The sequence below is a fragment of the Crocodylus porosus genome, unplaced genomic scaffold (genome assembly GCF_001723895.1).
Source record: "Crocodylus porosus isolate Cpor-Errol unplaced genomic scaffold, CroPor_comp1, whole genome shotgun sequence".
Lineage (NCBI taxonomy): Eukaryota > Metazoa > Chordata > Crocodylia > Crocodylidae > Crocodylus > Crocodylus porosus.
Window position 1 is genome coordinate 3,007,173 of NW_017728922.1, and position 27,669 is coordinate 3,034,841.

Below are 27,669 nucleotides of genomic sequence, written 5' to 3' on the forward strand. Positions count from 1 at the left end.
ATGTATAATTTACCTGTAAATTGAATGTTAGAAATCAGAAAATAACTAAAGGAAAATCTTCTGTTCTTTGCTCTGCCTCTGGTTCACCATCTTGTATTTTACAGGTAGATGGCAACACTAGCACAAATTGATCTAATATTTTGAAACCAAAAGAGGCTTCTGAGCAGGTTGCTCATTTGGGGAAAAACACCTCTTCTATTTGTGAAACTGTGTGTGGTCTGATCCAAGCCTGTGTACCAACTGATACCTAAAAACAAGTAAAACACGGTGGTAGGCCTTAAATGATGGCAAACATCCTCAATGCATCTAAGAAAGATAAATAAAATAATAGTGCTTCTTGAAAATGGAAGCAAAGACAACAATAGAAAAGAGACATCTGATGTGAAGAGTAACCACTATGGTATAATATAATTATGCATAAAAAGATCAAGCTCCAGAACTACCAAACAAAATGAAGTGAAGGACAGTGATGCCCTTCTCCACATTAAATATTGATACTTGAATGAAAACGGGATTGTTATGAACTAAAAGGGCACTAAGATTAGGCAGGACCTCAAATCTAGCTCTTTGGGTTTTGGCAGGATTCTGTTTCCATGTTGTGCACTCATCCATTTTGTAATTTGAACATTTTTGATGATTATGGAAGTGTTAGGGCTGGAAAATACCTATCAAATAGAGTCCTTTTTCCCCTTACCCCTGCTTTTTTTGGCAGGTCTTTAAAATGCGGCTTTGTACCTACTTCTGCTTGCCATGCGTTCACATGCAGTTTGATACCACCAGGTAGGGTACTTGTGCTCCCCTGGGTACATGTGTGTTAAAATATTTAAGTAGCCTATTATGCAGCAACACATAGTAACTAATATTAGCATGGACAGAATGAAATGGAGCAGTTACATGAGTGGAAAGTCAGTTGTACACACTGCTGGTTCAAATAATGCTCCCTGGTTGCAATGTTAGACTTTGGAGGTTTATTTGTTGGCCTTGGCATATATCCCTGTTAGTCTGAAGGATGCTGTTAAAACTATATTTATTTTCAATAGGTTTACTTCCTGAAGAGCTATTTTCATGCTCCCATTTTTCACATAAAATATAAAAGGCTGATACTTTTCTGTCAGAAACGTAGGTTTTCTACATACCTGGAAGTTAGTCTGATAGTGTTGGTCAAATAGATTTTATTGGTGCACAGGACTCCATTTTTCCCCCTCAAAATATCAATGCTCTGTTTTCCTCATTGTTTCTTAGTACTCCTAGTTATAATTACGCTCCCAACCCAGACAAGCACTGGATAATGAGATATACTGGTCCCATGAAACCTATTCACATGGAGTTTACCAACATGTTACAGAGAAAACGCCTGCAAACACTCATGTCTGTGGATGATTCAATGGAAATGGTAAGATTACCGATCTCTTTTTCAAACCCAGATGGTGCTTGTTTCTTAACAGAAGCTCCAAAAAGTTTGTCATTGAAAAAGAAAAGAAAAGAAAATTGAACTCCCCTTACCCCCTCACTCTGCTTACAAGTTGTATGTCTTGAATAGGAGTCTTCAGGCTGTTACTTGGGCTTGTTTGCTGCTGTAGAAAGACATATTTGAAGGTGTTAGATTGTGCTGCTTCTTGTCTCCTGTCGTTCTCATCACTAAGAGGTAGCCAATGCCATTGAGCTTAATCTTCCTGTGAAAATGTATGCACCTAACATTCTTTTATTTTTAAAAGAAGTGTGTCCATTTTTTAAGTACATGAGCAACAAAAATGGCCCTGAGAAATCATTGCAACCTTCTTAAATACAATTGCTGTCAATGGTTTGTCTGAATTTACCTCTGTAAGGAGGTTGCTGCTATTTTCCCATGGACCATCAATGGCATTGATTCAGCCTGTATCTCCTAAAGGGATTCATATTTTGTTTATCAGATTTTCTCCACATTATCACATGCTATAATGGTTCAGACCTATGAAGTCTGTTTTTTTATCTTAATTTATACTGATGAAGCTCTTGGCTACGGTGACATTTCTTCTGACTCAATAGTGGAAGAGGAGAATTTACGCTCAGATTTTCCAAATGCTGATCCCAAATGTGTTTCCTTAATGAAAATTGCTTTAGCACCATATTGTTAGATTCAGGCAAAATGATAGAAACCGAGCAGATGTCAAGGATGGAATGTCCTTTGATGAGAGATCAATTTCTGTATTTAAGTATTCCCATAGAGGTTTGCATTTAACTCCCTAAAAGTAATAGCTTTTAGAATTAAGAGTTAACTTACCATGTTGTTCTTTCAGGGCTCCTGTACATGAACAGCAAGGCTGCTTTGACATGCTGCAATTACAGAGCGCCAGAGCAAACTCGATTATTTGAGGCTGCTGGAGTGTGGTAATTACCATGCTCCAACAGACTTCAGTATCTCGTGTATCAGCATCCTCGTGCTTAAAAATGGCAGCAGGAGTGTTTTAACTAAAGCTCATTTAATGAGCTTTAGTTAAAGTGCCCCCGCCATTTTTAAGCAAGGGGACACTGATGCATGAGATACTCCAGGCACTTTAATTAGAGCAGCTCTTGGAGCATCTCTAATGAAAGCACCACCTCCCACTCCCCACACGCCCAAAGCACATGTATAAGCACCTTCAGATAGCAAGAATGACTAGAACTGGCTGTTGATTAGGGGTAGATTTTGAAAACGTTCTGCGTAAGGAAGACACATATGACTGTTGCCAAGACTGTTGAATGTTGCACAAATGTGTGAAATTCTAAATGCTGCCATGTTATTAAGACAGTTTGCTATATACAATATTATAAGGAAAGAAAGGGAAAGATTTATCAAAAGAGTTCGGCACCTAAGAGCTCACATTCAGGAGTTTGAAATAGTGGCAGTCTTCTGAAATTTCACATGCTGTGCATTTGGGGTTGTTTAATGAAAAGAGTGTTACACTTTTTTTTTTTCCAGATTTATAATACACTGGCTGAAACAGGTGAACTGGACAATACTTATATAATATATACAGCAGACCATGGCTATCATATTGGGCAGTTTGGACTGGTGAAAGGGAAGTCCATGCCTTATGAGTTTGATATCAGAGTTCCTTTTTACGTGCGAGGTCCAAATGTGGAGGCCGGTTCTTTGTAAGTCCTTGGCTTTAGCTCCTGAATTGCTTTTTGTGAGATTGATGTGATGATTGTAACAAAACTTATGGGGCCAGTAGCCATATAGTAAGGCTTTAAAGATACCTTTGGGGAAATACAATGGTGCAAGCAGATTTTTAAAAATGGGTCACATTTGAAATTGTGCAACATGATAGAGTCCTCTCTTCACTAATTAGGCAGGTATAGTTTGCCTGCTTTACATGTGCAGTGCTGGCAGGGTGAAAAGAATGAAAGGCTTGGAGCTGGATGACAATCCGTAAGCAAGGATTAGTTCATAATCTCTACCATCCTAGGAAGCATGATCGACTCTAAGGCCTTCTCTCCACATTATCTCTATTGAGCAATTACTTTTAAGTGCACAGTAAATTCAGACTTGGCTACACATGCAAATTAAGTATCATGTCTTAAAAAGGTCCAATCAGCTATAAAGTTATTGCTCAAAAATGTGTAAAAACTTGATAGCTGGTTTCTATCCAGCTTTAATTTACTACATGTGGGGCTCGGCCATGACCAAGAGCCGTGTCACATGCAGGGATTCTCGGTCCCAGGTGTGTGTGTGGTGCAGCAGGGGCCAAGAGCTCCATCAGGCATGGGACTTCATCCCAGTTGTGCTTGGCCCCTACAGCTGGAAGCCCTGTCAGCAAAGGGCACTCCTGAATGTGGGAGCCTGCTTCTTACTAGTGTGGGGGAGCCCAGGACTGGCCTCACAAGGCAGGATTGGGCTCCTTCTACACCAGCAATAAGGTATGATATGTGGCATGGCAGGAAGCATGATTGGTGGATTACACATTAGATCCTTTCATGCCTTTACCTCAGGGGCAGGCAGAGTCCGGCCCGTGGGCTGTATCCAGCCGGCAGCAGACTTCATTTCCCAGCAGCCTCTGCCCATGTGGCTGGGGCTGGTCTCCATGGAGACCCCAGCTCTAGCTGCACTGTGATAGTGCAAGCCTGGGGTTGCCGTAGAGACTGACCCCAGCCATGCTGGCAGGGCAGGTGGCAGGGCAGGGCAGGAGGCTGCTCCGGAGCCACTGGGATCTTACGGCAGGGGCAGCTTTGTCTGGGGCTAAGGCAGAGCTGTGATCTGCAGCCTGCATGCTCTGGGCAGGGGCGTGTAAGCAGCGGATTGCAGGTCTGCCCCTGCTCAGGACCACGCTGTCACCACTGCAAGTAGCCAGAGCAGAGCTGTGATCTGCACCCTGCATGCTCCAGGCAGGGCAACGCAGGCAGCGGATCACGACTCTGCCCTGGCCCTGGACTAAGCTGCCCCTGCTGCAAGATCCCAGCAGCACTGGAGCAGCCTCCTGCCCTGCCAGTTTCCATGCCAACCCCAGCCTTGTGCTATCACAGCGCTGTGGCTGGGGTTTCCATGGAGACCGGTCCCAGCCATGCAGGAAAGGCTGGTGGGAAATGGAGTCTGTCTGCTGGCCGGATCTGCTATTTTGCCCATCCCTGCCTTACCTGCGTGTGTAGAGGGGCCCCAAGACAAACTTCCCCAGCTTCCTTCCTACTTTGTTTGAATCATAGTTTACGTGTTCTGTATTAGAAATAAACTGATGTCCTTTTCATTGGTTCATTTGGGTGAAATTTCTTTAGATGATTTTGGTACGTTCACCAAAAATGCATTCTGAGGAGGACCAAAATTATTTGTGAATTTGGGGCATTTTCAGAGAATGCCTTCAGCCCTCTAAAATGTCAGATGGGGGAAATTTTTGAAAAATCTAAATGTTTGGTTTGGCACTTTCAAAGCAAAATGGTTTGACTTTCTATTTTAATTTTTTTTGGTTCAGAATTGAATTAAATTTAAAATTGGCAGAGATGGTGCAGCGGGGGAGTGGTGGTGATAAGTAACCCTCAAATGAAGTGAAGTGTTTAATTGATCTAACATGATTTATTCCCCATTTTTTGTTTTGGCACTGATCCAAAAAGTTCATTATACGCATATCTCTGATCAGCTGCTCTGACCTACAGGCAGCGGGGTGGAACCAGGGTTCCTTACCCCCTCACTTGCCACTCATCCTGGGCAGGTGGGTTTCTGCTCTGAGCAGGCTGCTTTTTTAGGCTTAGCTCCAAGAGCTGAGAGCAGATGCTGCAATGTAACAGGGGGCCCTGTTACCCTTTACTTCTTTGCACAGGTGGGCAATCCAAATTACAATATAGTTGTCCATGGGGACAGTTGAAAAGGCCATTTGAAAAAGCTTCTAAATTTTGCAAACCCTTCCTTGGAAATATTTCATCATTTTCTTCTGTAGTAGCACTCTAAGCCATGATCTTTTCCGGTAATTCTATTATATAATGTCCATTACTAGAGTAAATAGCTATTGTCAGAAAGTAATTAAATGGAATAGTAGAATCGCTGTATTGCCTATTTCAGCTTTCAATAAAAAAGCCACATAGTATTTTCCATATGTGTAACCTACAAACATTTTCCTTAGTCTGTCCTCCAAGAGTTCACATTTAAGTTGTTTGTCAGTGACACACAAGAGCATGGAGTATGACTGTTAATTAAAATGGTAGCTTTGATCAGCTAAGAAATTATGTAAATATACTTTCTAAGCAATTATTTTAATAGCAAATATTTGCTCTTAAGTAATGATTTTGGACAGAGTGCCATAATTTGCTGCCTTTTATTTATATCAATGTGCATGTTTTAGCATAATTAACATGTATAAAATCTTCTGCTCACAAGTTTGTTCGTATACTCCAGAGGGAAAGATCGAATATTGAGTATAATAAAATAGCAAATGGCTTTAAAAGTAGCAGAAGGTTTTTAGTTGCTTTGTTAGTTCAAGTCATAGGATCAACACATTCAAGATTTTAAAACTTTTTTGTAAATGTCGTGCCAAAATGTCGTGTAAATGTCATGACATGTATTTACATGGATATTGGCTGTATAAATTACATATAAAATAAACAAGATCCCCAACTCAAAGTGTTCATACCCTGTCTCAGATAATGATCTGAGAGCTTTGGATGTAAATGTTGGAAGACGCATCACTTAATTTTCAGAGGTGCTGAGCAGCTCTCGCTGACTTCCACTTGAGGATGTGAATTCTCAGTACTTCTGAGAATCAGACCCTTTCCTTCACCCTATGCATGGAAACTAGCACTAAACCCAGAGAAAGACTTGAATACTATACCAAAGAGATTTGTAGGAAAGGGATGATGGACTTTGTCGATGGGAGAATAGGAGATTCTTCAGTGCACAGGAAGTAGCAAGAAGAAGATGTGAAAGCATGAGTGTGAGGAGGCAGGTAGGAGGGAGGAGATTGGGAAGAGTATAAGGCACAGACAGGTAGGTGAAATACAATAGATGAAGATCCAGTGTCCATAAGTACGTGGGGACTTTGCCATATCTGTTTTACATGGCGGATGCTCAATACAGTCATGATGGGTGGAAGTATAAAACCTTAAGATAGTCGGATGATGTATAGGAGAATGGAGTCCACTGAAGTCCAAGCGTACTCGAGACTACTTTTCAGAAAGTTAGTGGTAACTGTAAGAATATGAAATGCTTTCCTCTCACAGAGTCTCCCTGGCTACCTGGAGGTGTAAAGGGGGTCTTTCTCTCTCTTGCCGTTTAACAAGAAAATATGGCCCTTCATTCCTTGTAGTTTGGATAGAAGGGTGAATGGCTTAGGAAAGAACAGCCCTTCTCCCTGTGAAATAGGGGCTCATATACCACTGGAGTGTTTGCCAGCAGTGCTACTCCTCTTATACTAAGCCCCTTCTTTATAGTTTTGGAGAGGAGTGTCAATATTGAGCTGCACCGTAAGTTATCTAGGCAGTGGGTTTGAGGTATCAGAGGCACTGTCTAGCTTTGATAATTAGCTAAGAAGGGGGTTGCCTGTCTGAATTGTCTCAGCCTCAGGATTCCCATTTCCTTTTGAACTTGCTTTCAGCCTTGTTGTAGAAGTGCATTTAAATCACAAATGAATGATGGCCTGTAGAATCTTTCCACCGGGCTTTGTATTTGAGTGGTTTTTTGAAGGTAAAAATACTTCTATTAGGATCACAGGAATCAGAGACTAAAAACACTTAATAGACTATCCCACTAGAACCTAGAAGAGCAGGATAAAGTTCCTTGGAGAGAGGATATATCAAATAGTAAACTGATGCTTTCCTTCAAGTCGAATTTCCACAGATAGTAGAACCTCAGTGCTCTGCATTTTGCCAATACCTACAGCTCATATTTTTCATGCAGAATAATTGCAGCATCTCCTCTTTCTTGCCAGCGAAGATTTTATAGCAGCCGCTGTAGCAAGTAGTCATTCCTTAGCCTTGCTATTAATTCCAGATATAACACACAACAGTCACTGGTGATTAAAAGTAAATTACACATGCTCAGTAATCGTCCTATCTTTGCTCTTGTTGTTGCTTGCTGACCTTTTAACTCACAAACTTCTGCAATTCACAAATGGTTTCTTAGGGTTTGAATTAGCCTGGTGGCTAGTAACTCCTGGGCCTAAGTGTGCAAAACTAGATTTGCTGCAGAAAAGTATATTCCCCTTTATCTATTTTTTTTAAATAAGGTGCCCCAACTTGATTGTTTTTAAAGAACATAAAATTATACCTAAGAATGTGATATTGCACGTGTAACAAAGGCAGCTGTTAGGTACCAGATTCCTCTCTTTGGAGAATGGATGGTCCCTATTTGGGAAATCAGTATTGTAACATCATAACTAGATGATCTGCTCAGGTCCCTTCCGACCCTAGAAACTATGAAACTTGCAGAAATAGGGCCAGTTCCTCTGAACTAATTTGCTGCCTTCTTTCCTCTCCCACCTTCCTCTACCCACAGGAACTGGTAGCTGTTTGCTTTGATTGCTGCATAGGCCCAGGTTTTTGGTTTTGTGCTCTATGCTGAAATAAATCAACCATGTGTTATCAGCCAGATTTACTTCTTAATAAAATCATTACCATACTAGCAGACCCATGAATTCTCTGAGACACTAGAGATTTTCTTTATGTGCTTTCTCATATCCCAAAATAGCCAGAACCCTCTCTAAGTCATTAACTTGCTTTACCTTACAAACCATTTTGCACATTCACTCTCAAAATGCTATGTGCTTAAATTAATCTTCATATTAGCCTCTCTTGAGGTTGTGCACCTAGCATTTTACTAGTATTGTATATATTAATCCCTTTCAATAGCTGACTAGATTGGATAAATGTCTGCCTTTGTTCTGTGCAGATGTCACAGAGTAAGCTTTTTTTAGGTCCCGTATCCTCCATGGAGGAGCTGGGGTTTCTGTAGTTGTTTGCAGCCTCCACAGAGTTTTTCTAAACAGGGTCTTTATATATTTCTTTCAGGAATCCTCACATTGTATTGAACATTGATCTTGCTCCTACAATTCTAGATATTGCAGGCTTGGACATCCCACCTGACATGGATGGTAAATCCATTTTAAAACTGCTGGATTCCGAGAGACCAGTCAATAGGTAAGGAAGGAAAGCACCTGTGCTGAGTGTGCATTTGCATGTACCTGTGCACACTTGATCATTCACAGGTAAATATAGGAGAAAACAATAAAAATGGATACATAAAATGGGCCATAATGCATAGGAAAAAATTAGAGCTCCATTTATCTATCTATTCAATATGTTCTGACCTGTTTTTAACTTGATCTGATTGCTGTGTTTTGTTATAGGATGCTTGTCCTCTAGATATCCACACATAATGTGTGTAATAGTAAACTGGCCTTTGATTACATGAAGGTTTCTAGCTACGTGAATGTAAATGTTTCTGTGGCGTCACTTACAATGATGTGTTCAAGCAAAGCCTTTTTTATCTCATAAACTGTAAACTAATTCAGGTGAAAGGACTGGTTGTATATCCAGAGCATAACACAAACCCAGACTAATGTTTGGAATTATGCAGTTATTGTCTGAGACCTGCCCCAGTACCGTCACTGAGAACAGCTGAGGGAAGAGGATTAGACGGATGCTTGTGAAAGAAAACAGTCTGAGGAATCAGCAACTGATGGGACAGGGGGGTGGGGAGCCCGCAGGAATTTTGCTTGTAAGCACATGTGGTGGAGAAGAGGAGAACAGCTAGATCGGAAGAGGGCATTTGCAGGGCAGAGGATGATTTCAAAGGTAAGGCACTGTTGAAGGAATCAGGAAGTCTGGATTTAATTACAGACTCCTTTGTGACCTTGGGCAAGTCACTTAATCCCTCTGTGCATTGGTGGTTTTTATATAGAAACAATGACTATATTGTATAAATCCACTGTGGATTTTGCCCATGAGAATGAATCTGTCCTGTGTTCCTCTGTGATTAGCACTGCTGATATGCATGTGTCTGCTTCCTATAATCATGAGTTCCCTTGGGAGGAGCAGTTCACGTTTTTGGCAGGAGTAATTGGGGAGGAGGAGACAGGTTGGGACTTAGGTGGATTTTTATACAAATGTTGTTTTTCCAGGTTCCATTTAAAGAAAAAGATGAAGGTGTGGAGAGACTCATTCCTAGTGGAGAGAGGGTAAGGAAAGAGTTAACCACAGAGCCCGGTCACCCTAAATAGGAGGATCCTACATGACTGGAACCAAAGCTGTCTCTGCTGTCATATGAAAACACACACCTAGCACCACATACCCACCCCTGCAGTGGCATTGCTGCAATATCTCTAATGGCAATGGTGTATGGTACGAAAGACTCCATAGTAGTTTTGTGTTGGTTTGAAGGGTCAAAGTCCAGCCCAGCTTTCATGTGCTGTGCATACATGACTTCTACAGAAGTTCTGGGGTGGGAAGGAATGAATCCTGCCCCTGCTCATTTCCTGCAAGCCCAAGAAAGGGAACAGCGCCCTGACCACTACCTAAGCCTTGCGTGGCAGAGGGAGAATAAAAGGTAATGAACCTTTCCAGTTATGGATCATCTGGCTGTGGCTTTGCACCTCTGCCCCGGCACACTATGGAGGACAGGAAACAAAGGCAGAGAGTAGCCCTGTGGCACTCAGGAGAGTTATTATGTGGGCACCTTATATCCTCTTTCCAGTGACTCCAGCCTAGTACCTCGGCCCACCAGACTTTTAAATGGGACTGCATCATTTTTCAAACAATAGCTTGAGTAAAACATGAACCTCAAGGTTCTGCTCTGAGTTTGCAGTTGGATTTTTGAATCTCCTGCTTCCCCAAAGTTTCAGATGTCCTGATCTGCAGTTCCCATACAAACTCAACTCTACTAACCCTTGTAGTTATGCATGCTCTAACTGGGGTAATCTAATAAAGACTTCAGGAGCCAATAGGGGCTGCATAGGAGTCGGGATCTCCCCTTCACCCGTTTGCAGCCTAGTGTGATTAACCAGAGAAGATGAGAGAGGTAGTTCAGTTTCTTTCAGAGCATTAAACTTTGGTCACTGGCGGTGGTTTGAGCCCCTCTGGCAGAACCTGTGTCATCCTTAGAACGAACTTTGATAGAACTGTTTCTTTTCTCTCTGCAGTAAACTGTTGCACAAAAGGGAAAATGAGAAAGTGGATGCTCAGGAAGAAAACTTCCTGCCTAAATACCAGCGGGTTAAAGACCTCTGCCAGCGAGCTGAGTATCAAACTGCCTGCGAACAGCTTGGGCAGGTAAGGCACATCAGGCACAGTGTAAGCAGCTGTATCAAGGCCTAAGCTTAACACCACTTGCAAACTGTGATAATGCCCTTCACTTTGTTCTCAATGCCGGCTTATAAATCAAGTGATTCATTTCATGGCCTTTGCTTAGAACTGTATTATAGCATTTATGAGATTGACTGGCAGTCAGGAAATTGCTGATTCAAGTGCCTCTGTATCGATTCCCAGCTACTGTAAGAGAACGACTTGGGCTATTTTAACATTCTATTCCCCAAACAGAATGAGATTCAAGATTCATTAGTGATGACAGTTCACACTGAGCCCAGATTATTCCACATGTGCACAGTTCCCTTTTGCTACAGACTCATATTTATTTCATTAAATCATTTTTACTTCAATTTACATAAAATAACAGCAAAGAAGTCTAAAGTGGCCATCACACATCCCTCCCATTAACAAGAACAGCTCCTAAAAATGCACGCAATTTGCTGGTGCAATTACCATGACTGCATACAGTAGCTGGGGGTAAAAGGGACATGTATTGTGTAGTCAGTTGTCCGTGTGGTTTCTGCAGTTACATAACTGTACTGCAGAAATGTCCACAGTCCAGACGTAATTGCACAGGAGGGATTTAGCAAATAATTATAGTGTATTACCAGGAACACAGAATGCATCCTTGGCTTGGCACAACGTCCCTTTGTCCACTGGACTGGTGCGGAGGTACTGTAAACCTATGTTAAAATGACAACTGAGGATCACCCCAGCATGGGATTGCAAGGTGATGTAGCTGGTGTCTGATCTTTGTGAGGGCTGGAAGCTCCTGTTTCAGGTGCCAGAGTGCATTGCCTACGTAAGTGTCATCCATGTTATATCCAGAATAGGTCATTATAACTTTATGGCTGCTTTAAATTGTTCCAGGACTTTGTCTTATGATTAGATAAAGCACCTTTACCAGCACACTTTCTCCACCGCCCCCATACACTTGTGGACTGAGACCGTAAGTCCTCAAGCATTTGGTTTGGACTCAGATGATCAGGGACATAGAGATGAACATTTCCTAGAGCAGGTGCACTGTGCCTATTTTTCTTCCCATGGCTTTCTTTTCAGATTTAGCTCTCTGAATTTGGACTCCTTTTGAACGTCTAAGCTGCTGAAATCTTGTGGATGTCACCTTTCATATACTGAGTATTGTCAGCAAGCCTTTTTTGCTGGGACTGCACATGGAAGGTAGCAGTTTTGAGATGTAAAGTTGTCATGTTCTTGAAGAAGGAAGGATGAATGCTAGATTTTTCTGTTACTGAGTTTTCAAGTAGTTGAGGGAAAGCTGAATGTTCTTTTTCCATCATTATATATTCTGTGAGGGCTGTTTTGACTTTCTTATGCCATTTTGTACCCACCTTGTTTTGAACCTTGTATTAAGGACAGAAAAGAACAAGATTTTCCAGACTTGTCCAGACAGACATGGGGGCTGTCTCCTGCAAGAGGGTTCCTGCCCTAGGAAGGCTTCCTTTCCAGTATTATTGCACTTCACTGTCAGTGGAGGAGGGAGAGGGAGTGGAGAACAGGCGAGTGGACAATCCCTGTTTTGACACACACATTTATGTTTTCTTTTGCTAATAGTATAATACCTTTGACATCAGAAGAAGATGAGAAAAAAGGTCAGAATTGCCAGTGAGTTGCAAAGCAGAGGTGTGGTATCGAGAGAGGTTTGCCACGTTCTCATTGTCAGGAGCAGGGAGGATTGTTTTGGGCAGTTCACTAAGAAGTAATTGGAAGTGATGGGATGAAATTGAGCAAAAGACAAATTTAAGCTGGACATCAGGAAAACCTGCCTAACAATCAAGTCAATTAGAGTCTGGGATGGTTTCCCAAGGGAGTCTCAATCCATCTAGCCCCTGCTCTAGAGACTGTGCCCTACTGCTCTGTCTAGACAGCAAGTGCTGTGGGAAATGAATACACTTTTCCAAGGGGAAAAAAATGTCTCTAAATATGGGTGCATTCAAACAGTTTATTAGACTGCCACAAAAATAACTTCCAGAAGGACATGCTCTTGTTTGTTTGCCTGGCGCTGTTGGTGTGGCCCTACACAATACATACAACATGCCAAATAAATTACAAATCCCTGTTTTGAGGAGCTTAAGGTACACAGATACGGTGGATATGTTACAAACGTACCTTGATCCTGTAGCATGCTGATTACCATTGTGAAGGACGGGGCGTATAGTATTAAGCAGGATCTGTTCACAGAAGCACGAGAGCTTTGTAAAGTAAGTGCCTTTTCAGATCCTGTTTTAAAGGGAGGGTACAGATCTTGCATTAAGATCTAAACCGAAGCTTACTGAAGTCACTGGGAGCTCTTTTGTTGATTTTTGCTTTTGACTAGGCTGTTCTTTGAGGCCCAGGGGCAGTATGAAAGGTGACAGGAAACCTGGAGTGAAAGGAAATGCACAGGAAAGCCAAAGAGAAGCGCAAGTGGATGGAAGTGACTTGGAGGCAAAATCAGAAGAGAAGAGGGCAGAGTTCTGTGTGGAGGGGAAGTAAGGAGAACTTTGAATGTGAGAAGAGCCTAGGCTATTGCTTCAGAAGCATTAACATAGCATCCTTTTCTCACCGCAACTACGCGTTTCCTTTGCAAATCTCTGCAACCTTAGCAATGGAATACTCTTTGACCTGTAGTCAGGCTGCTGGGAGAACTGGGATAGTGAAGATGGGGCTCTTTGCATAGTTGAAAACCTTGAGTCAGGGTCGTAGTGCATTAAGTGAGGTTTTTTTGGTAATACTCGCATGTAAATGCCCGAGTGCAAAGGGAACATGTGTTGCTATCTTTTCTTACACAGTTGGTGGGGTCCAGGCCATGTTAGTGATTTGCATCCAGCAAAGGATGATGGTAACAGCAAATGAAAGAACAGCTCAGCATTCATATTCAAGGATCTGAAGAGGATCCACTATTTCTTCCCATGTGAAATAAAAAACATTTATTGTAGTACCCAACAGCTCCCATACAATTTCCATCCCTTCAGTGCAGTTCAGCCTTTCATTTTAAACTGCCTTGGTAAGTGGAAGCTGACCCACTTTTATCTGCCGGCCTGCATTAATGTGCTTTTGTGGAAGCCAATTATGATATCAGCATTGCTCTGCAGAGTATTTCCAGCAATTCCTCTGTATCATAACAACAGTTGCACAAAGGACTCCACTGAAATGATTTGCAAAGTTTATTCGTCTTTGCTTAGCATGTTTCACCTGCTCAGCTACAAGATCATTAGGATGAATCTATTCCTTGTTTTAAAAAAAAGCATTGTTCCCTTTTTAACAGGATTTAACACAATATAACTGTATTGCTAATTTACCAAGAAAAATAGATGTCTGTGTTGGCGGCATGTCCCCTTCAATCCTGCTTTTCTTAAAATTCTACTTCTTATGGCTCAAATGTACTTAAAGATGAGTTTGCTTTATGTAGGGTAAAAAGCTCCATTTGTATCAACATTTTTCCCAGGAGAACTTGCTGTAATTCTTAGTTTCCTCCCATGTAAATGGTGTATGAGTGGTGCTGAGATACTCATCTCTTCCCCTGGCAGCTTCCATGGTAAGCAGGAGTTACTGAAGGGTCCCCATTGTAAAGAAATCCCCAAGTAACATGGAAATGACATAACTAAAAGTATGCCACTTGCTCCCTGGGTCATCTTTCTTCATTGCTATAGGGAATATTCCAAGACACTTAGCTGTGAAAATGAAAGCCTCAGAAATCTGATGCAAGTTTTGTTTTGTTTTCCCCCCCCCCAAGGTTTATATATTCCTTTACAGAAGGTCAGGAAAACTGTGTGTTTTCTGTTATATCCAGAAATAACCCAGAACAATTATCTCTAAAGAGTATTTTACTCTTACTGTGTTTTTGTTTTGACTTTAGTGCTTCAGAGAATCAAGTTAATATTTGTACTCCTTGTTAATTATCAGGTATGTTTTTGAATTCCTTTCAGTAAAGATAACTGAAAGAATAAGGTGCCTTGGCAAAATTGATACAACTTAATGAAAAGGAACTCTTCACCTATCCCGACACAAGTAGCAAGGTGCTGTAGTTGATAAAACAGTGAGCTGACAGGAAACATGGGTTGTAACCTCAACTGTATCACAGACTTTCTGGGTGACATTAGATAAGTCACTTCACCTTTCTGGACCTTTGTTTCCCGTCCTGTCTTTTTAGACTGTAAGCTGTTTAGGGCCAGGACTCTCTCTTTATACGTGTTTGTACAGTACCTAATTCAAAGGAGACCCAGCTGTGGTTGGGACCTCTTGCTTTTGCCACAGTGCAAATAATAATAGTAATAGAATTAATAATAGTAATAACTTTTGGCAAGGAATTCAGATTTTTACTTCTGTATTAGTCAACTGCCCCTCCCCCTGTACACAAGATGTAGTTCACTGTAGCTGACAGTTGTTTTATTGTAACACTAAGAAGAGTCCACAATGTCCTGTCTTGGAACATGTATTCACTTTGCAGTTTTAAAGTTTGAATGATCTGCAGTTACAGTACCTGCTAAAGCGGCTCTTGAGCTATGAGGCCACATGAGCTTCACAAGTCGGTGCAGGGAAATAAAGTCCTCCTGGAAAGGAGAACAGGACGTGTTACTTACGTACTGATGATTATGGAAGAAAGGAAGTGGATTCATCATTTGCTGATGGATAAATTGGAGAAAGTATAGAGGAAAACCTACCAAAAAAAATGAAAGGGAAGGGGGAAAAAAGATTTGGCAAATAAGACCTGTGAGCAAAGTTAAAGCACTGAGCATTTTTATTCTGGAGAACAGATAACTGAAGGGAAGGGCAGCTGTCCACATATCTAAATAGATGCTGTACAGAAGACAGGAGCCTATTATTTTCAGCCAACAAGGACAGAAGATGGGATAGTGAATATGAGATAAATGAGGGAAAATTCAGTTCTGTGGCAAAAACTTGGTAACACCTGAGCAATGGAACAAGGTGTTGGCAGGCTGTAGAATTACCCAGGCTGTAGATATGCATGGGAAAAACTAGAGGATTTTGAATTGCCTGTGGTATAGGAGTCACTAAATCAGTCCTGTATTGTTGCAGAGGAGTGTGGACTAAGTTGCTTTCTCTTTCTCTTCCCTCCTCTCCAGTCCAAAGGTTTCGCCGTACTATTCTGATGAGTTCAACACACAAATCAGGGGTTAAACGTCAAGAAGGGAAAAGAACTAGTTAAGCTAAGGGAAAATGTTGGCATATGAACAAACGCACCTAAACTGGCTGTGAATAAATCTAGTGGGGAAATCGGAAGAAGCTTTGTGCCCATCAGAGCAGTGACATTCTGGAACAGCCTTTCAGTGCCAGGAGGGATAAGGATGAAATCCTAACTAGATTTAAGATGGAGTTTGGTAAACATATGAACAGGATTCCCTAAAACAGCAGGGGACTGGACTTGATAACTCAGGATGTCTCTTCCGGTCCTTTATCCAGTGTCCTTAAAACTATTAGGAAGGGAGTCTTTCTGGCACCAAATAGGTTGGCCAGGTTTATACCTTTCACTTCTCTTCAGAGCAAAGAGGGAAACTGAGGAACACAGTAGTCTTGATGCTTTGGCTCTAAAATCCATGAAATTCAGCTGGAATCTTGCTTTGGTAAGGCTGTTTCTCCCCCAAAAGAAAATGTTGTCAATTGAGAGAGATTCACTGAGGAAATAAGCAAACTGCAGGAAAAATCCTACAGGGAAGGTCACAGCTATTTATTTCTGATTGGAGCCCCAAGTAATGACTTTGAATTAACATCTGTAATTGCTCTAGTGGCAGGAAAGCATTGAAGCACAATAATGCAAAACTGCTTGCTGGTGGCAGGGAATGGGGAAGAAATCAAAGTGTCATTATATGAATAAAAAACACAGCTAAGCATGGGTTTGGCACCAAGGGGTTGTTTGTATGTTAAAGGTGAGTTTTACTTGAGAAAGACAGGACAGTCTTGTGTGTGCACACAGAGCTGCTGTGCATGTCACCTGTTAGATTTGTGTTTTTATGGATGCATAATTACCAGTCACTGGTACGTGTAGCAGGTCCTTTGGACATTTGAGCACCTGAATTCGAGGTCAGCTTCTCTTTACCTTAATCATGAACTCCTGAGCCAGATTTCTGTTCATCAGCACTAAATTTACCCACGCGGTTGTCAGCCGAGAAGTCCCCATTGTATAGAAGTCCATGGCTAGCATGAAGATGGCATAACTAAAAGTATGCCACTTGCTCTGGCTCATCCAAATCACAAGCAAAAAACCTTCAGAAAACAGGGTAGGTTAGCACATGCCCCTGATGAGTAGATGACACCTGAAAGCTAATGAATGTGAACAGACTAAAGATTATGTGATTTGAAAATAGGATGCTTGCATTAACACATGTATTTTGATTGTATGGCTGTTTATCCTGGGCTATAGTTTAAAACCCCTGCTTAAAGGTATTCTGTATGTCTTGCAGACCCTGTAGACTATCTACATGGAGCTTTACACTTTTTATGTAAGACCCTTGCTTCCCATAGTGATGGAACTGCCCAGAGAGAGAGAGCTGCCTACTGGGGAGTGCAGCATGTCTGTGTGAACCAGGAGCAGGGCATGGTGTCAATGTTCTAGCAACCAAACATTTCTTGCAGAAATGGCAGTGTGTGGAAGATGCCAGCGGGAAACTCAAGCTGCACAAGTGCAAAGGGATGGCCAACCTGGCAGCCATGGGCAGCAGCAAGGGGATCTCCAACCTTATGCCCAAGTATTACAGCAGGAACAGCGAAGACTGCAACTGTGAAGAGAACGAGTATAAGCTGAGCCCAATTGGACGCAGAAAGAAACTCTTCTCCAAGAAGAGTAAGTGAACCCCCTGTCTTGCTTTCTAGAAAGAAGCCTGCTCCTTGCTCATGGCATCCAGAGAAATGGCCTGATTTTTATAGGTGATAAGTCCCAGCAACTGTCACTGAAAGTCCAGGTACAACTAGTGTCTGCCCTTAGATAGCCAGATTTGAAAATATGTTCGATCCATAGACCCTATGATTCTTTGGAAGATGAATTCTTTGATGCTTAGCAGCCCAAAGCAGGGCCATATGTTGGCTTTAGTGGGACCAGGATTTGCCCCTTACTGTTCAGTGGCTCTGAATTAGTTTGCTCTAGCTATGTGGAGTATGTATTTTGCATAGTTCCAAAAGCTGTTCTTAGTCATGGAATTTTACTTACGATAAACCTCTTGGATGTGTATTGTGGTACCAGAAGCTTGCTGATTTTCTACTACGTTGAATCTTTCTTAGTCACTTTGATCCCATGTGGAAAGTACAGCCATTTGAATTAAAAAGATGCAAAGTCTACATAAGGCACAAAGGAATGGAAAATTGGGCCCCTATCTCCAATCATTTAAATGGTAATACAGATAAAGGTGTTGCCCTGACAGTCCTGGAGAATAAAAATCTTTACTTACGCACCGGTCTGGGAAGGCATTCAGATATCCTGCACAGAGATCAGCATGAAGAATTGCTTTCTGTTTTCCTGCAATTGTGCTTTGTGACCCTGTTCCAAAGGTCCATTCTGCTCTTGATCTCTCTGCACAGACTGCTAATTAGTGCTAATTGTGTTTTTAGTGATGTGGACTTGAATCTCAGTAGAGATTTGCTCTTCTGTTGATTTGTATTTATGTATTTATTCATTCATTTTTAAAGAAAGCAAAGTACTTAAAAAGTTCAGTTAATTTATTGAGCATCAAAGGTGCTGGGCCCTTGGAGTCTATGCCTTTTCAAATAGCATCCATAGTGTTCTGTTACGTATTTGCTTTACTGTATGAAAAGGTAAGTGAAATAACTACAGCTTTCATCTACCCATCCCATAGGTTGCCTGTATCATTTCATTAACTGCTAGGCTCTTACCCTATGTAGTCTAGCCACTGAAGGGGAGAGGAGTATGTCTCACACATCATACCAGTAGGGCAAAAATGCTTAAACAGCCATAAAATACTACAGTATTCAGTTGCAATGGTGCAAAAGGATCCAGCATGCAGTAGAGTTACTGAAGTGTTTTGTGCTGTTACGGCAGTAATTTATTTTTAATAAGGGAGTGTATACCCTGTTACAGAGGCTGCTTATCTCTAATGTCTTTTCCTGATACTCAGCCAGTGGTGCCAAGGTTGACTTTTAACCAGAGATCATATCCAAAGGGGAAAACACCATTTTTAGTTCCCTTAGATCAAATCAGGTGCTTCTCCACAAAGCTCATTCCATTGGTCCTTTCTTAAACCTGAGTCAGACTAATATCTGTATTTGAAGGACAGAGTCTAATTATAGATTAAAGAGGCAAACGGCAGCTCCAGAATTATTATTCGTCTGTAATGTTTCTTTCGTCTCCCTCCACAAATGCAGAGCCTTAATTATTTAGCAGATTAGTCTTTCTGTATAATGACCTGGCACAAGCTTCAAACGGAGAGTTTAAATTGATTTTCTCCCATTATATTTGCCTTGCAAGCTGATTAGTAACTACTAAGCTAATTTTTTGGTGAATAAAATTATTGGTTCCGAGATGAAATTACTCAGCTATACTTGCTGTTTAAATATGTAGCACCGCAGATAATCTTTAAGTAATACTAGAAGTTGCAGCTCAATTAACTTTTTTTTAAAGACACAGTAAAGAAAATTTTGGTTACAGAGACTTGAGCCACTTAAGCAAGCAAACAATTATATTTAAGTGGGGACAACATAACATTGTGTAATAATACTTAACATGTATTAAACAATTTCACTTGTCTGGTACTTATAAACATTAAACTTCCAGTGTTCCAATACATTGGTTAAATATGCAGTTACAGTTATCTCTATTTTGCATGTGAACAAGACTGAGGAAAGGAAGCTGAGGTCACAGAGGAAGCTGCTGGCACCTAGATGAGAACACTGGCATTCTTGGTTCCCCATGTTCTGCTCGGACAAGGTGGAGCTTGTACTCAGTCCTAAGCTATCAGACCAATTAGTTGCATTTAAAAAAAGGAAACATTTTAGTTTATCAGAAGAGATTTTTGTGGTCATGATCCTGTGAACAGTATGTTTTCCAGGCTTCTGTATCAGTAATACTAGAAACAATGGGTTCAGACTTCAGCAGGGGAAATTTAGGATGGAGATTAGGCATGCCCCACAAGCGTGCATGTGTGGTTTGCGGTTTCCTGTCTGCAGCGCCACAAACCACATGTGCTGCACACGCAGGCGTTTACCATGCTGCTGATTTGCAGCGTGTCACCAAAACCTATGCCAGAAAAAAGCAGGGTGCTGCATGTGGTGGCAGTGTGCGCTGCCCGAAACCAGAGCCTGGCTGGCCAGAGCCACAATCCAGTTGCTGGCCAGGCTCCACATTCTGGGATTGCCACTGCTGGAGCCCCAAGAGGCCCCCAGGACCCCAGGTCAGGTTGTTGGGGCCAGCCCACGAGTGGCATCAGCCTCCCCTACCCAACCTGGGGCAACTTGCGTGCCAGAGTGGGCATGCAGAGACATTCCTACTTCTGGGGATATGCCTTATGAGAATGGTCAGGGATCGAGCAGGCTACCGATAGAAAGTGTAGATTTTCCACATTTGGAAACTTTCAAAAGTAGGTTCGATAAACCCTTGCTTGGGAAATTTTAGGCAAGGACGATCCTGTCTTGAGCAGGAGGCTGGAATAGATGATCTTTTGAGGGGCCTTCCAGCCCTACTTTCTTACAATCCTAATAATGGTGATACAGGGCACATCTGCACGTGCAAACGTTGCTGGATGGATTTACTCCAGAGTAATTTCCTCGAGTAAATCCACCCTGGGCATGTATTTACATGAGCCAATTTGGGAACTGACTTGCTGCTCCTGGGCAGCAGTCTGCTCCCACCTCCTCCAGCCCACCACTGGCCTCCTGAAGCAGCCAGGGGGAGCTCTAGGCTCCCCCTGGGTGCCTGACCAAGGGCTGGCAGAGAGCATGGGGCCAGGAAACAGCTGTCTCCTTGCATGGGTTGAGAGATTGCTCCCTGTCCCCAGGACCTGCCTGCTGCCAGGATGGGCTCTGGTGGTGGAGCCCAAGTGGGGACAGTGTCCCTCTGTCCTGACAGCAAGGATCCCCGATCAGGGGTAGGGGGCTTGGAAGAAGCTGTGGGGGAGGGGCAGACCCCCAGCCCCCTCCCCCCATCTGCCAGTGGGGCTGCTAGCAGTGAGCCCTTGTCTGAGACCTGCCCCTCCCCCACAGCTCTTTCCATGCCCTGTGCCTTGATCGCCCAATCAGGACATGGGGCTGGGAAAAATTTCCGGGGCCGGGGTCTGCCCTTGACCAAGATGGTTCCCAGCCAGCCCTGGGCTCAAGGCTGCCCAAAATGGGACAGTGCCCAGCCACCTCCAGGCTGCACGTGCAGATTTCCCTGTGTACCCTGGGGCTGGCAGGGAGCTGTCCCAGTCAGGGACATGTCCAAGCCAGCTCCATGGTACTTATGGAGGGAGCTCCCAGTCCCTGCTCTGTGATGGCGGAGCAGGGCCTGGAAGCTCCCTGCTGCAGGGTCAGGGGGACATTGTTCCCACCTGGGCTCTGGGGCAGAGCCTGCCCCAGCAGCAGGCTGCTCTCAGGGTCAGGGAGCAATCTTCCATCCCCAGCTGACCGGGAGCAAATTTGTTGCTGGCCAGCCGTCTACACGTGCCGTACTGAGCAGTAATTACTTGGCATTTAATTTGCTACTTGCCTTTGCAGGTAGCAGATGAACTGCTGAGTAAAGCAAATTTACTGTGCAGTAAGAGTCAAACACAGACACTTACTGTACAGTAAAGTGTCCCATTTAGATGTGGCCACAGTCACTTAGAGGTGCTCAGGATCAGATGGAATAAGGTCTCCCTGCTTTTTGCAGGATGAATGACAAACTAAAGTCAAATAAATCACCTGGTTTAAGAAGACTTACTGAATTTCTATGTTAGTTCAGCACCTCCAAAGCTATAACAGGGCAGTAACAACTGACATTTCCCCTAGACCTTCTCTATTAAACTCCAAATGCAAAGAAACAAAAGCTCCAGGATATTGTATGCAAATATAGTCAGAGCTTGAAAAAATAATTTTAAAAACTGAAGACATGATAAAGGCTAGGGACAGAAATTACACACAAACTGTTACAAGTGATCAGAAAACAGTTCAAATCTCTAACACAACAGAAGTTCAGTGCATGTAAACCACTCCCGGAATAGCCCAGACTGGTTTAAGATAAACCTGGATGGATTTAGTATCAGACTTAACTGATTTAGGTTAAATTGGTTTACTGAACTTCTGTCCCAGATCCCCTCCAGACTCAAGTTAATTCACAGTCCCCCAGCATCCCAGGATGTTTTGCACCTCCCCTGCAAACCGCCTCTCACAGGGTGGGTGTGCTAGCCTTGGCCTAAGCTGTCTGCTCTAGCCAAGCAGGGAGGTGTGCTTCTGGCCTGGGCCACTGGAGGCATATGGCTGCATTTCCAGAATCAAAATGAATGCCCGTTCACTTGCTTATCAGTTTGAGCTACACAGCTTAGATTAACCTGCAAAGATTGAATTGATTCAGCTTCAGGCTCTTTGATTTAGCCTAAAAGATGGTTGTGGGGTGGAGGCCCCTTAGTGAGTTTTCAAATCGGTGGGGTCATCTCTGAAAGAGTAAAGGCAGGGTAGGGCCTGCCTGTCTTATGTGCGGAAGGGCTATGCTGGCAAAGCCTTGCTTGCAGTGTCACACTAACATTGCTCTCTTGTTTCTAGTTTGGGAGGTAGGCTGTGCACATTCAGCAGAGCGAGTCTCAGCCGTGGATAGACCTACTGTTAAACTGTTGTGCAGTACTCATGCTCTCAAACTAATCAGCTCAACTTGAGCCAGTTTCTACTCCCAATTTCTAAAGTCAAGATAAGTGTGATCCAGATGCCTGGTTTTTCCCACAGCCAGTATAAGCCATCAGTGGAACAGGATAGCTAGGACACTTGGTGCAGCCTGCCTAAAGTGGCATCAGCAATTCTGGCACCTGCACATTAATTATTGAGTAAACCACACTCTGGAAAGGAGTGGGCACAAAGCAGCGTAGCTTTCCTGTTTGTTGTTTTAAACAGCCTAAGTAGAAAGCCAGCTTATTATGCTGCAAATTGTCAGTTAAGAGAAAATGGAGCCTTTCCTTCTCCAAGCTGGTACTGTGGTGCTAAGGGGGCGCGGGGGGACCCAGGTGTCAGTGTTGACTGTGTGGAGTTTTATGACATGTTTCATAGTTTACAGCAGCAACAGAAAAAAAAATATACTGGACTATTTAGAAGGTTAAACTGCAAGGAACAAGGCTGTCTGGTAGAGGATGTGTTTGGAGGCTGGGGACATACAGAAGTAGACTCCACCCCAGACAGGCACCCAGCAAAATTTGCATTCACTAAATCAGAGAGTATAAATAAGATAATAGCTCCAAAGTGATTTAGATACCTCATCAAATCCCCCTGCTTCCAGCAATCACAAATAAAACCTGGATTAGATAAATGTGGCTGCTTAGGTCTGTATTGTTCTGTGACATTTGGGGCCATGGGAATTTATAGCTCACTTTAAATTCACTCGTGCATTTTGGAAGCAAGGAGAAAAGGACTTTCATTGATAAGCACATTCTCGGAGTATTTCTACAAATGGGAGTTTGTCAGGGATGGTCTTTGAATGTTTGCATATTTCTTTGTTCTATTAATTTCCCTTTTCTCCCCATCATCTTGTTGTTTGATACTCTTGGAAAAAAAATGTTTTTCCAAGAATATCAGAGTTCAAAGGTTAGTGAGGATAGACCAGCTCTAACAACATTAGCTATATTATTATCTATTATGGTCTCTGTATTCGCAGAGATCTTCTCCTGTGCTGTTGGAAAAATGAGTGTGGCCAATGGCAGTTGCTAAGTAGCATGTGGTGGAGTGAATGTCTACCTGGTAGGTTTGTAAATATTTTCTTTTTAACTTCCATAACGTTTGTTTTTCTTTGAGGTCCAGTTTTTCTCCTGGAACAAAATCCCAGTATTTTAAAGCACAGTCTGAAAAAAAAAAAAAAAATCACTTGAACATCAAATACTTTAGAAGCAAAAGACTTGGTGTAAAATTTTCAAAAGGACTTAGATGGTAAGATCTTAGGTAGCTTTGAGGTGTCTGAAGTTGCAAGTAAATATCTATTTAGTGGCATTTTCGAAAGTACTTGGATGCCAAATTCCCAAGGAAAATTTCACAAAACATCTATCTGTAGATTTAGGCACCTTAAATACCGTAAAAATTTTATCCTAGGAACCCAAGTTGCTTGGGTTCCTCAGGAAAGTTTACCTTTTTGCAAAATTCAGTGGATGTGTATTGGCAGTAAATGGGAAATGCTGGGTTGGCATCAACTTTTTCCTTAAGGCCCATGCGAACAAACAAACTTTCTCATGGTTAGAAATTGTCAGCACCATACTCATTCATAGTCTAAAAGACTTTTCCTGTGGTCATTTATGTAACAGAGAATGCACTAAACCCCCTCCAAAACCTAGGTGGAACAGATATCAGCAGCAAAGACCAAGAGCTTTCTGCTGTGCAGCCAAACATCTGCTTTCACAGGGTTATAGTTATAGCTAGTTATAGTCTTCACTGTTACTCCTGAGAGAACTGTCATTGCTAAATGATCTCAGTGTCAGGTTATGAGTTAGCAGGTGCAAACTAGCAATAAGGCTGGAGTGATGAGGACTTGAGGGGAGTTAATATGAAGCTGAAGGCTGGGCATGTTTATGCCAGATATAAAGTTTCTGTTTTTATAATAAAATATTACCTCACTTCTTTATGCAGTTGAATAATTATTCCAGGTGCTGCAGTGCATGCTCACCACCTGGTGCTGAAATTTCATATGCTGTTACTTTTTGCTACCAAAAAATAGCTGTGAAAAATAATCTGTGGAGGTTAGTTGCCAGCCTGGCTAAGGAGGTCCTGGCCTTCTAGCCCAAACGAGGGGCAAAACCCATGTGCCAAGTACAAGAAATGAAGCACAGAGCTTGTGGAGAGATCTATTATTGAGTAACCGGCTTCCTTTAGCTTAAATTTCTCAGTGTCTAGATTCAGCTTTGGGGATGCAGCTAAATAGCAGGACAGGTAGGAGAACGGCTAGCTTTTGAGGAACAGAGAAAGAGGTGTGGGATTCTTGGACCTTACTAGGGCCAGACCTAGTTGGGGAAATTTGATAACAAAGGAGCAAGAGCAAAGATGCCTAGGAGAAAATCCTCAGTGGCATACATTGTGTGTATGTGTGTGCTTGCATCCAGGCAAGGAAATTGCAGGCAAAACATAGTAGTTGTAGGAGCAAATCAGGTGGTTACAGCTATAACTACTGAGATTTGTGACTACAATTCACTTTAGAAATAGGAAGCCCCAGCTTCAGCCTCGCTGTCAGTGAAATGTTTTAACCACCTGTCTTGGAAAACATGGCATTTGGGATGGATCACAGCATGAAATGATCTAGTCAGCACCGTGGATAGAGCTTCACGCAGCAATTCCATAAAGCGTGACTTGATTTGTGAGCTCTCTCATACTGGATAGATCGAATCATTCTCTACCAGGTGGGGCTGGGAATGGCTGCAGTGGAGACGTGCTCTCTTAGTTTTGAATATAAGAGGATTCTTTAAAGACGTGTAGACTCTTTCCTTGCATGCACTTGCTAAAATTTAACATGTCAGGTGGGTATGTGAGACTCACAGGGAAGAGAGACCTATACTTATTTATTTAGTAGGTTTATACTTCCCAAAAAAGGCTTAGGACAGCTTACAGAAAAAAGCAAAATAGGTTATAAAAGCAGATAGAATCATTGGCTGGCTGAGAATAACAGAGGGAAATAAAAGAACAATTGAAGAAATTGGAGTTTGCACATTGAGTGTAATTTTTAGGGTGTAGCTTTTTGGAATTTCCTCCTGGTATTGAAGAGAGAGGAGTTTCCTCCTGTTTTTATTCCAACATTTTCTGAATTGGAGCCTCTCTTTTTTTTTATTCAGCTATGATTCACCTGGCTTAATACCAGCAATAAATGTTGAGCCCCAGATGGAGAAAAAGCACTGAGCCAGACCATCCAGCTGGTATTGCAGTTTCTCGAGGGCATTAACAGGAACCAAGTGTCAGGCGCCAAGGCTTAGCTTGGAGGAGAGATTTGTTTCTCTTGTTTTTGCCTGCCCTGCAATGGCCCTTGGGACTCTTGACAAACTTGGAATTCAGAGATGGAAAAAGTCAGCTCTGCATAAAAGACAGGATGTGCCAACTCATGTGATGTTCCCTTCTTGGTTGGACAATGCAGCAGTTAGTAGTGTTCACTATTTGTTTTCCTCTTACTGTGCGGGAGGGGATTCACTTTTGAAGGAAATAATTGTTTTATGGAGCTCAGCAGAGAGCTGATTCTTTCCATGGCAGCTTCCCTGTCTTCATCAGACTGCGAAACAAAAGTGTCATGCTTCAGAGGGAAGGAATCTAGAACAGCAGAGAAACTTACTTGCTTTTAATTAGGTCCCACAGGATACTGAGTTTCTTCATGGGGAAAAGATCAGGAAGGAGCCAGTAAAAATGGGGAAGAGGGATCCCTATAGCTGCTTTCAGCCAGGTGTCCTACTCAGATAAAGGGAACAGTGGTAGGTGAACACATACCAGGCTCCAGCCACAGGATTGAAAGTATGAAATATTCCCGGTGGCGTTTTTAAAGAAGTTAGTTACAAAGTAGCAGGTAAGTTCTGCTTGCCTCAGGAGTCGCACTGAGCTCTGAGCTGAGCCTCGTCGCACTGAGCTGTGTTGTATACATAATGAAATGGGACAGGGTAAAGGGCCACTGGGTCCGATCCTTGCTAAGGAAGAGCAAGGGGGTCTCCCTTCTGCTTTTAGCAACCAGTTGGCCGTTGACCAGGTCTAGACAACACCAAAGTTAGGGGAGGTTGGGGTCTTGATCTAAACCTTGTCATCTAGACTGAGCGCTCAAGAACAACAAAAGAACCCAGCAACCCCCCTCCCCCCCAAACCCTTATGTAACTGTGAAACCAGAATCTGTAGAAGAGATCCCTTTAGGTTTTGAGCTGGGGAGGAGAATGTTGGTGAACAATCAATGAGCAATTGTAGACGACAGACTATTACTACACAAAGGGTGTGTCCACGCAAGATGCTTTACTGCACAGTAGACTAACTGTGCAGTAAAGCATCACCGTCTACACATGCTCACCATTTACTGTGCAGTAAATTTAGTTTACTGTACAGTTAGCTACTGCCTGTAACTACAGTAGATACTGCATGGTAAATACAGTACCTGTACTGCCTGTAAATACAGTAGATGGTACATGTGTAAATGCTGACCAGGAACAAATTAGGTCCCACTCAGCCCCAAAACCATGGGGTCACTGGGGACAGGGAACTCCCCTGGACCTGGCACTGCTCAGCTCCTGGCTCTGTGCCTGACCTCTGTCCTCGTGCTGCTCGGCTCCCAGCTCCTCACAGGATTTCCCAGAGCAGCCAGGGGCTGGTTGGGAACTGCCCCAGAAATGGGATAGCTGCTGGTCATCTCCGGCTGCATGGGGAAACCCCACTGGGCACCTGGCTTGTCCCCATGTGCATGGGGCTGGGAGAGCTCTGCAGCAGCAGCTGCCTCCAGGCTCTGTGCACATCAGGCCCTTGCTGTGCACAGGACTTCTGATGTGCACAGTGCCAGGAAACAGCTGCTTCTGCAGCCAGCAGAGCCCTTCTGGCCCCATGTGCATGGAGACCAGCCCCCGTGCTCCCTGTTGGTCCCCAGGCTAGCACTCCAATGGACCCTCGAGCTCCCCCTGGCTGCTGTAGGGAGCTCTGTGCCCGGCTGCTCCTGTTGGGAGCAGATTTGTTCCCAACAGGGAGCACATATAGAAATGCTCCCAGGGAAAGCTTACTGCGCAATACTGCACAGTTAACATTAATAGCATGTGTAGATGCACCCAAAGAGAGATATTTAGTCATGTTCATCTGAAGTTGATCAGAAAACAGGGTAAAGAT

At 42.9% G+C, this 27,669-nt stretch overlaps 1 protein-coding gene across 2 annotated transcripts in view; it reads left to right on the top strand.

Moving 5' to 3' along the window:
- The window catches only part of SULF2 (sulfatase 2), a 179,722-nt gene that overhangs the window by 131,660 nt on the left and 20,393 nt on the right, over window positions 1-27,669 (top strand). For both annotated transcript variants that reach the window (XM_019539574.1, XM_019539575.1), the window contains 6 exons: window positions 1,243-1,393; window positions 2,939-3,114; window positions 8,446-8,574; window positions 9,558-9,614; window positions 10,575-10,704; window positions 17,332-17,539. In XM_019539574.1, coding sequence (XP_019395119.1) covers window positions 1,243-1,393; window positions 2,939-3,114; window positions 8,446-8,574; window positions 9,558-9,614; window positions 10,575-10,704; window positions 17,332-17,539 — 851 coding nt within the window. The remainder of the gene's footprint in view (window positions 1-1,242; window positions 1,394-2,938; window positions 3,115-8,445; window positions 8,575-9,557; window positions 9,615-10,574; window positions 10,705-17,331; window positions 17,540-27,669) is intronic.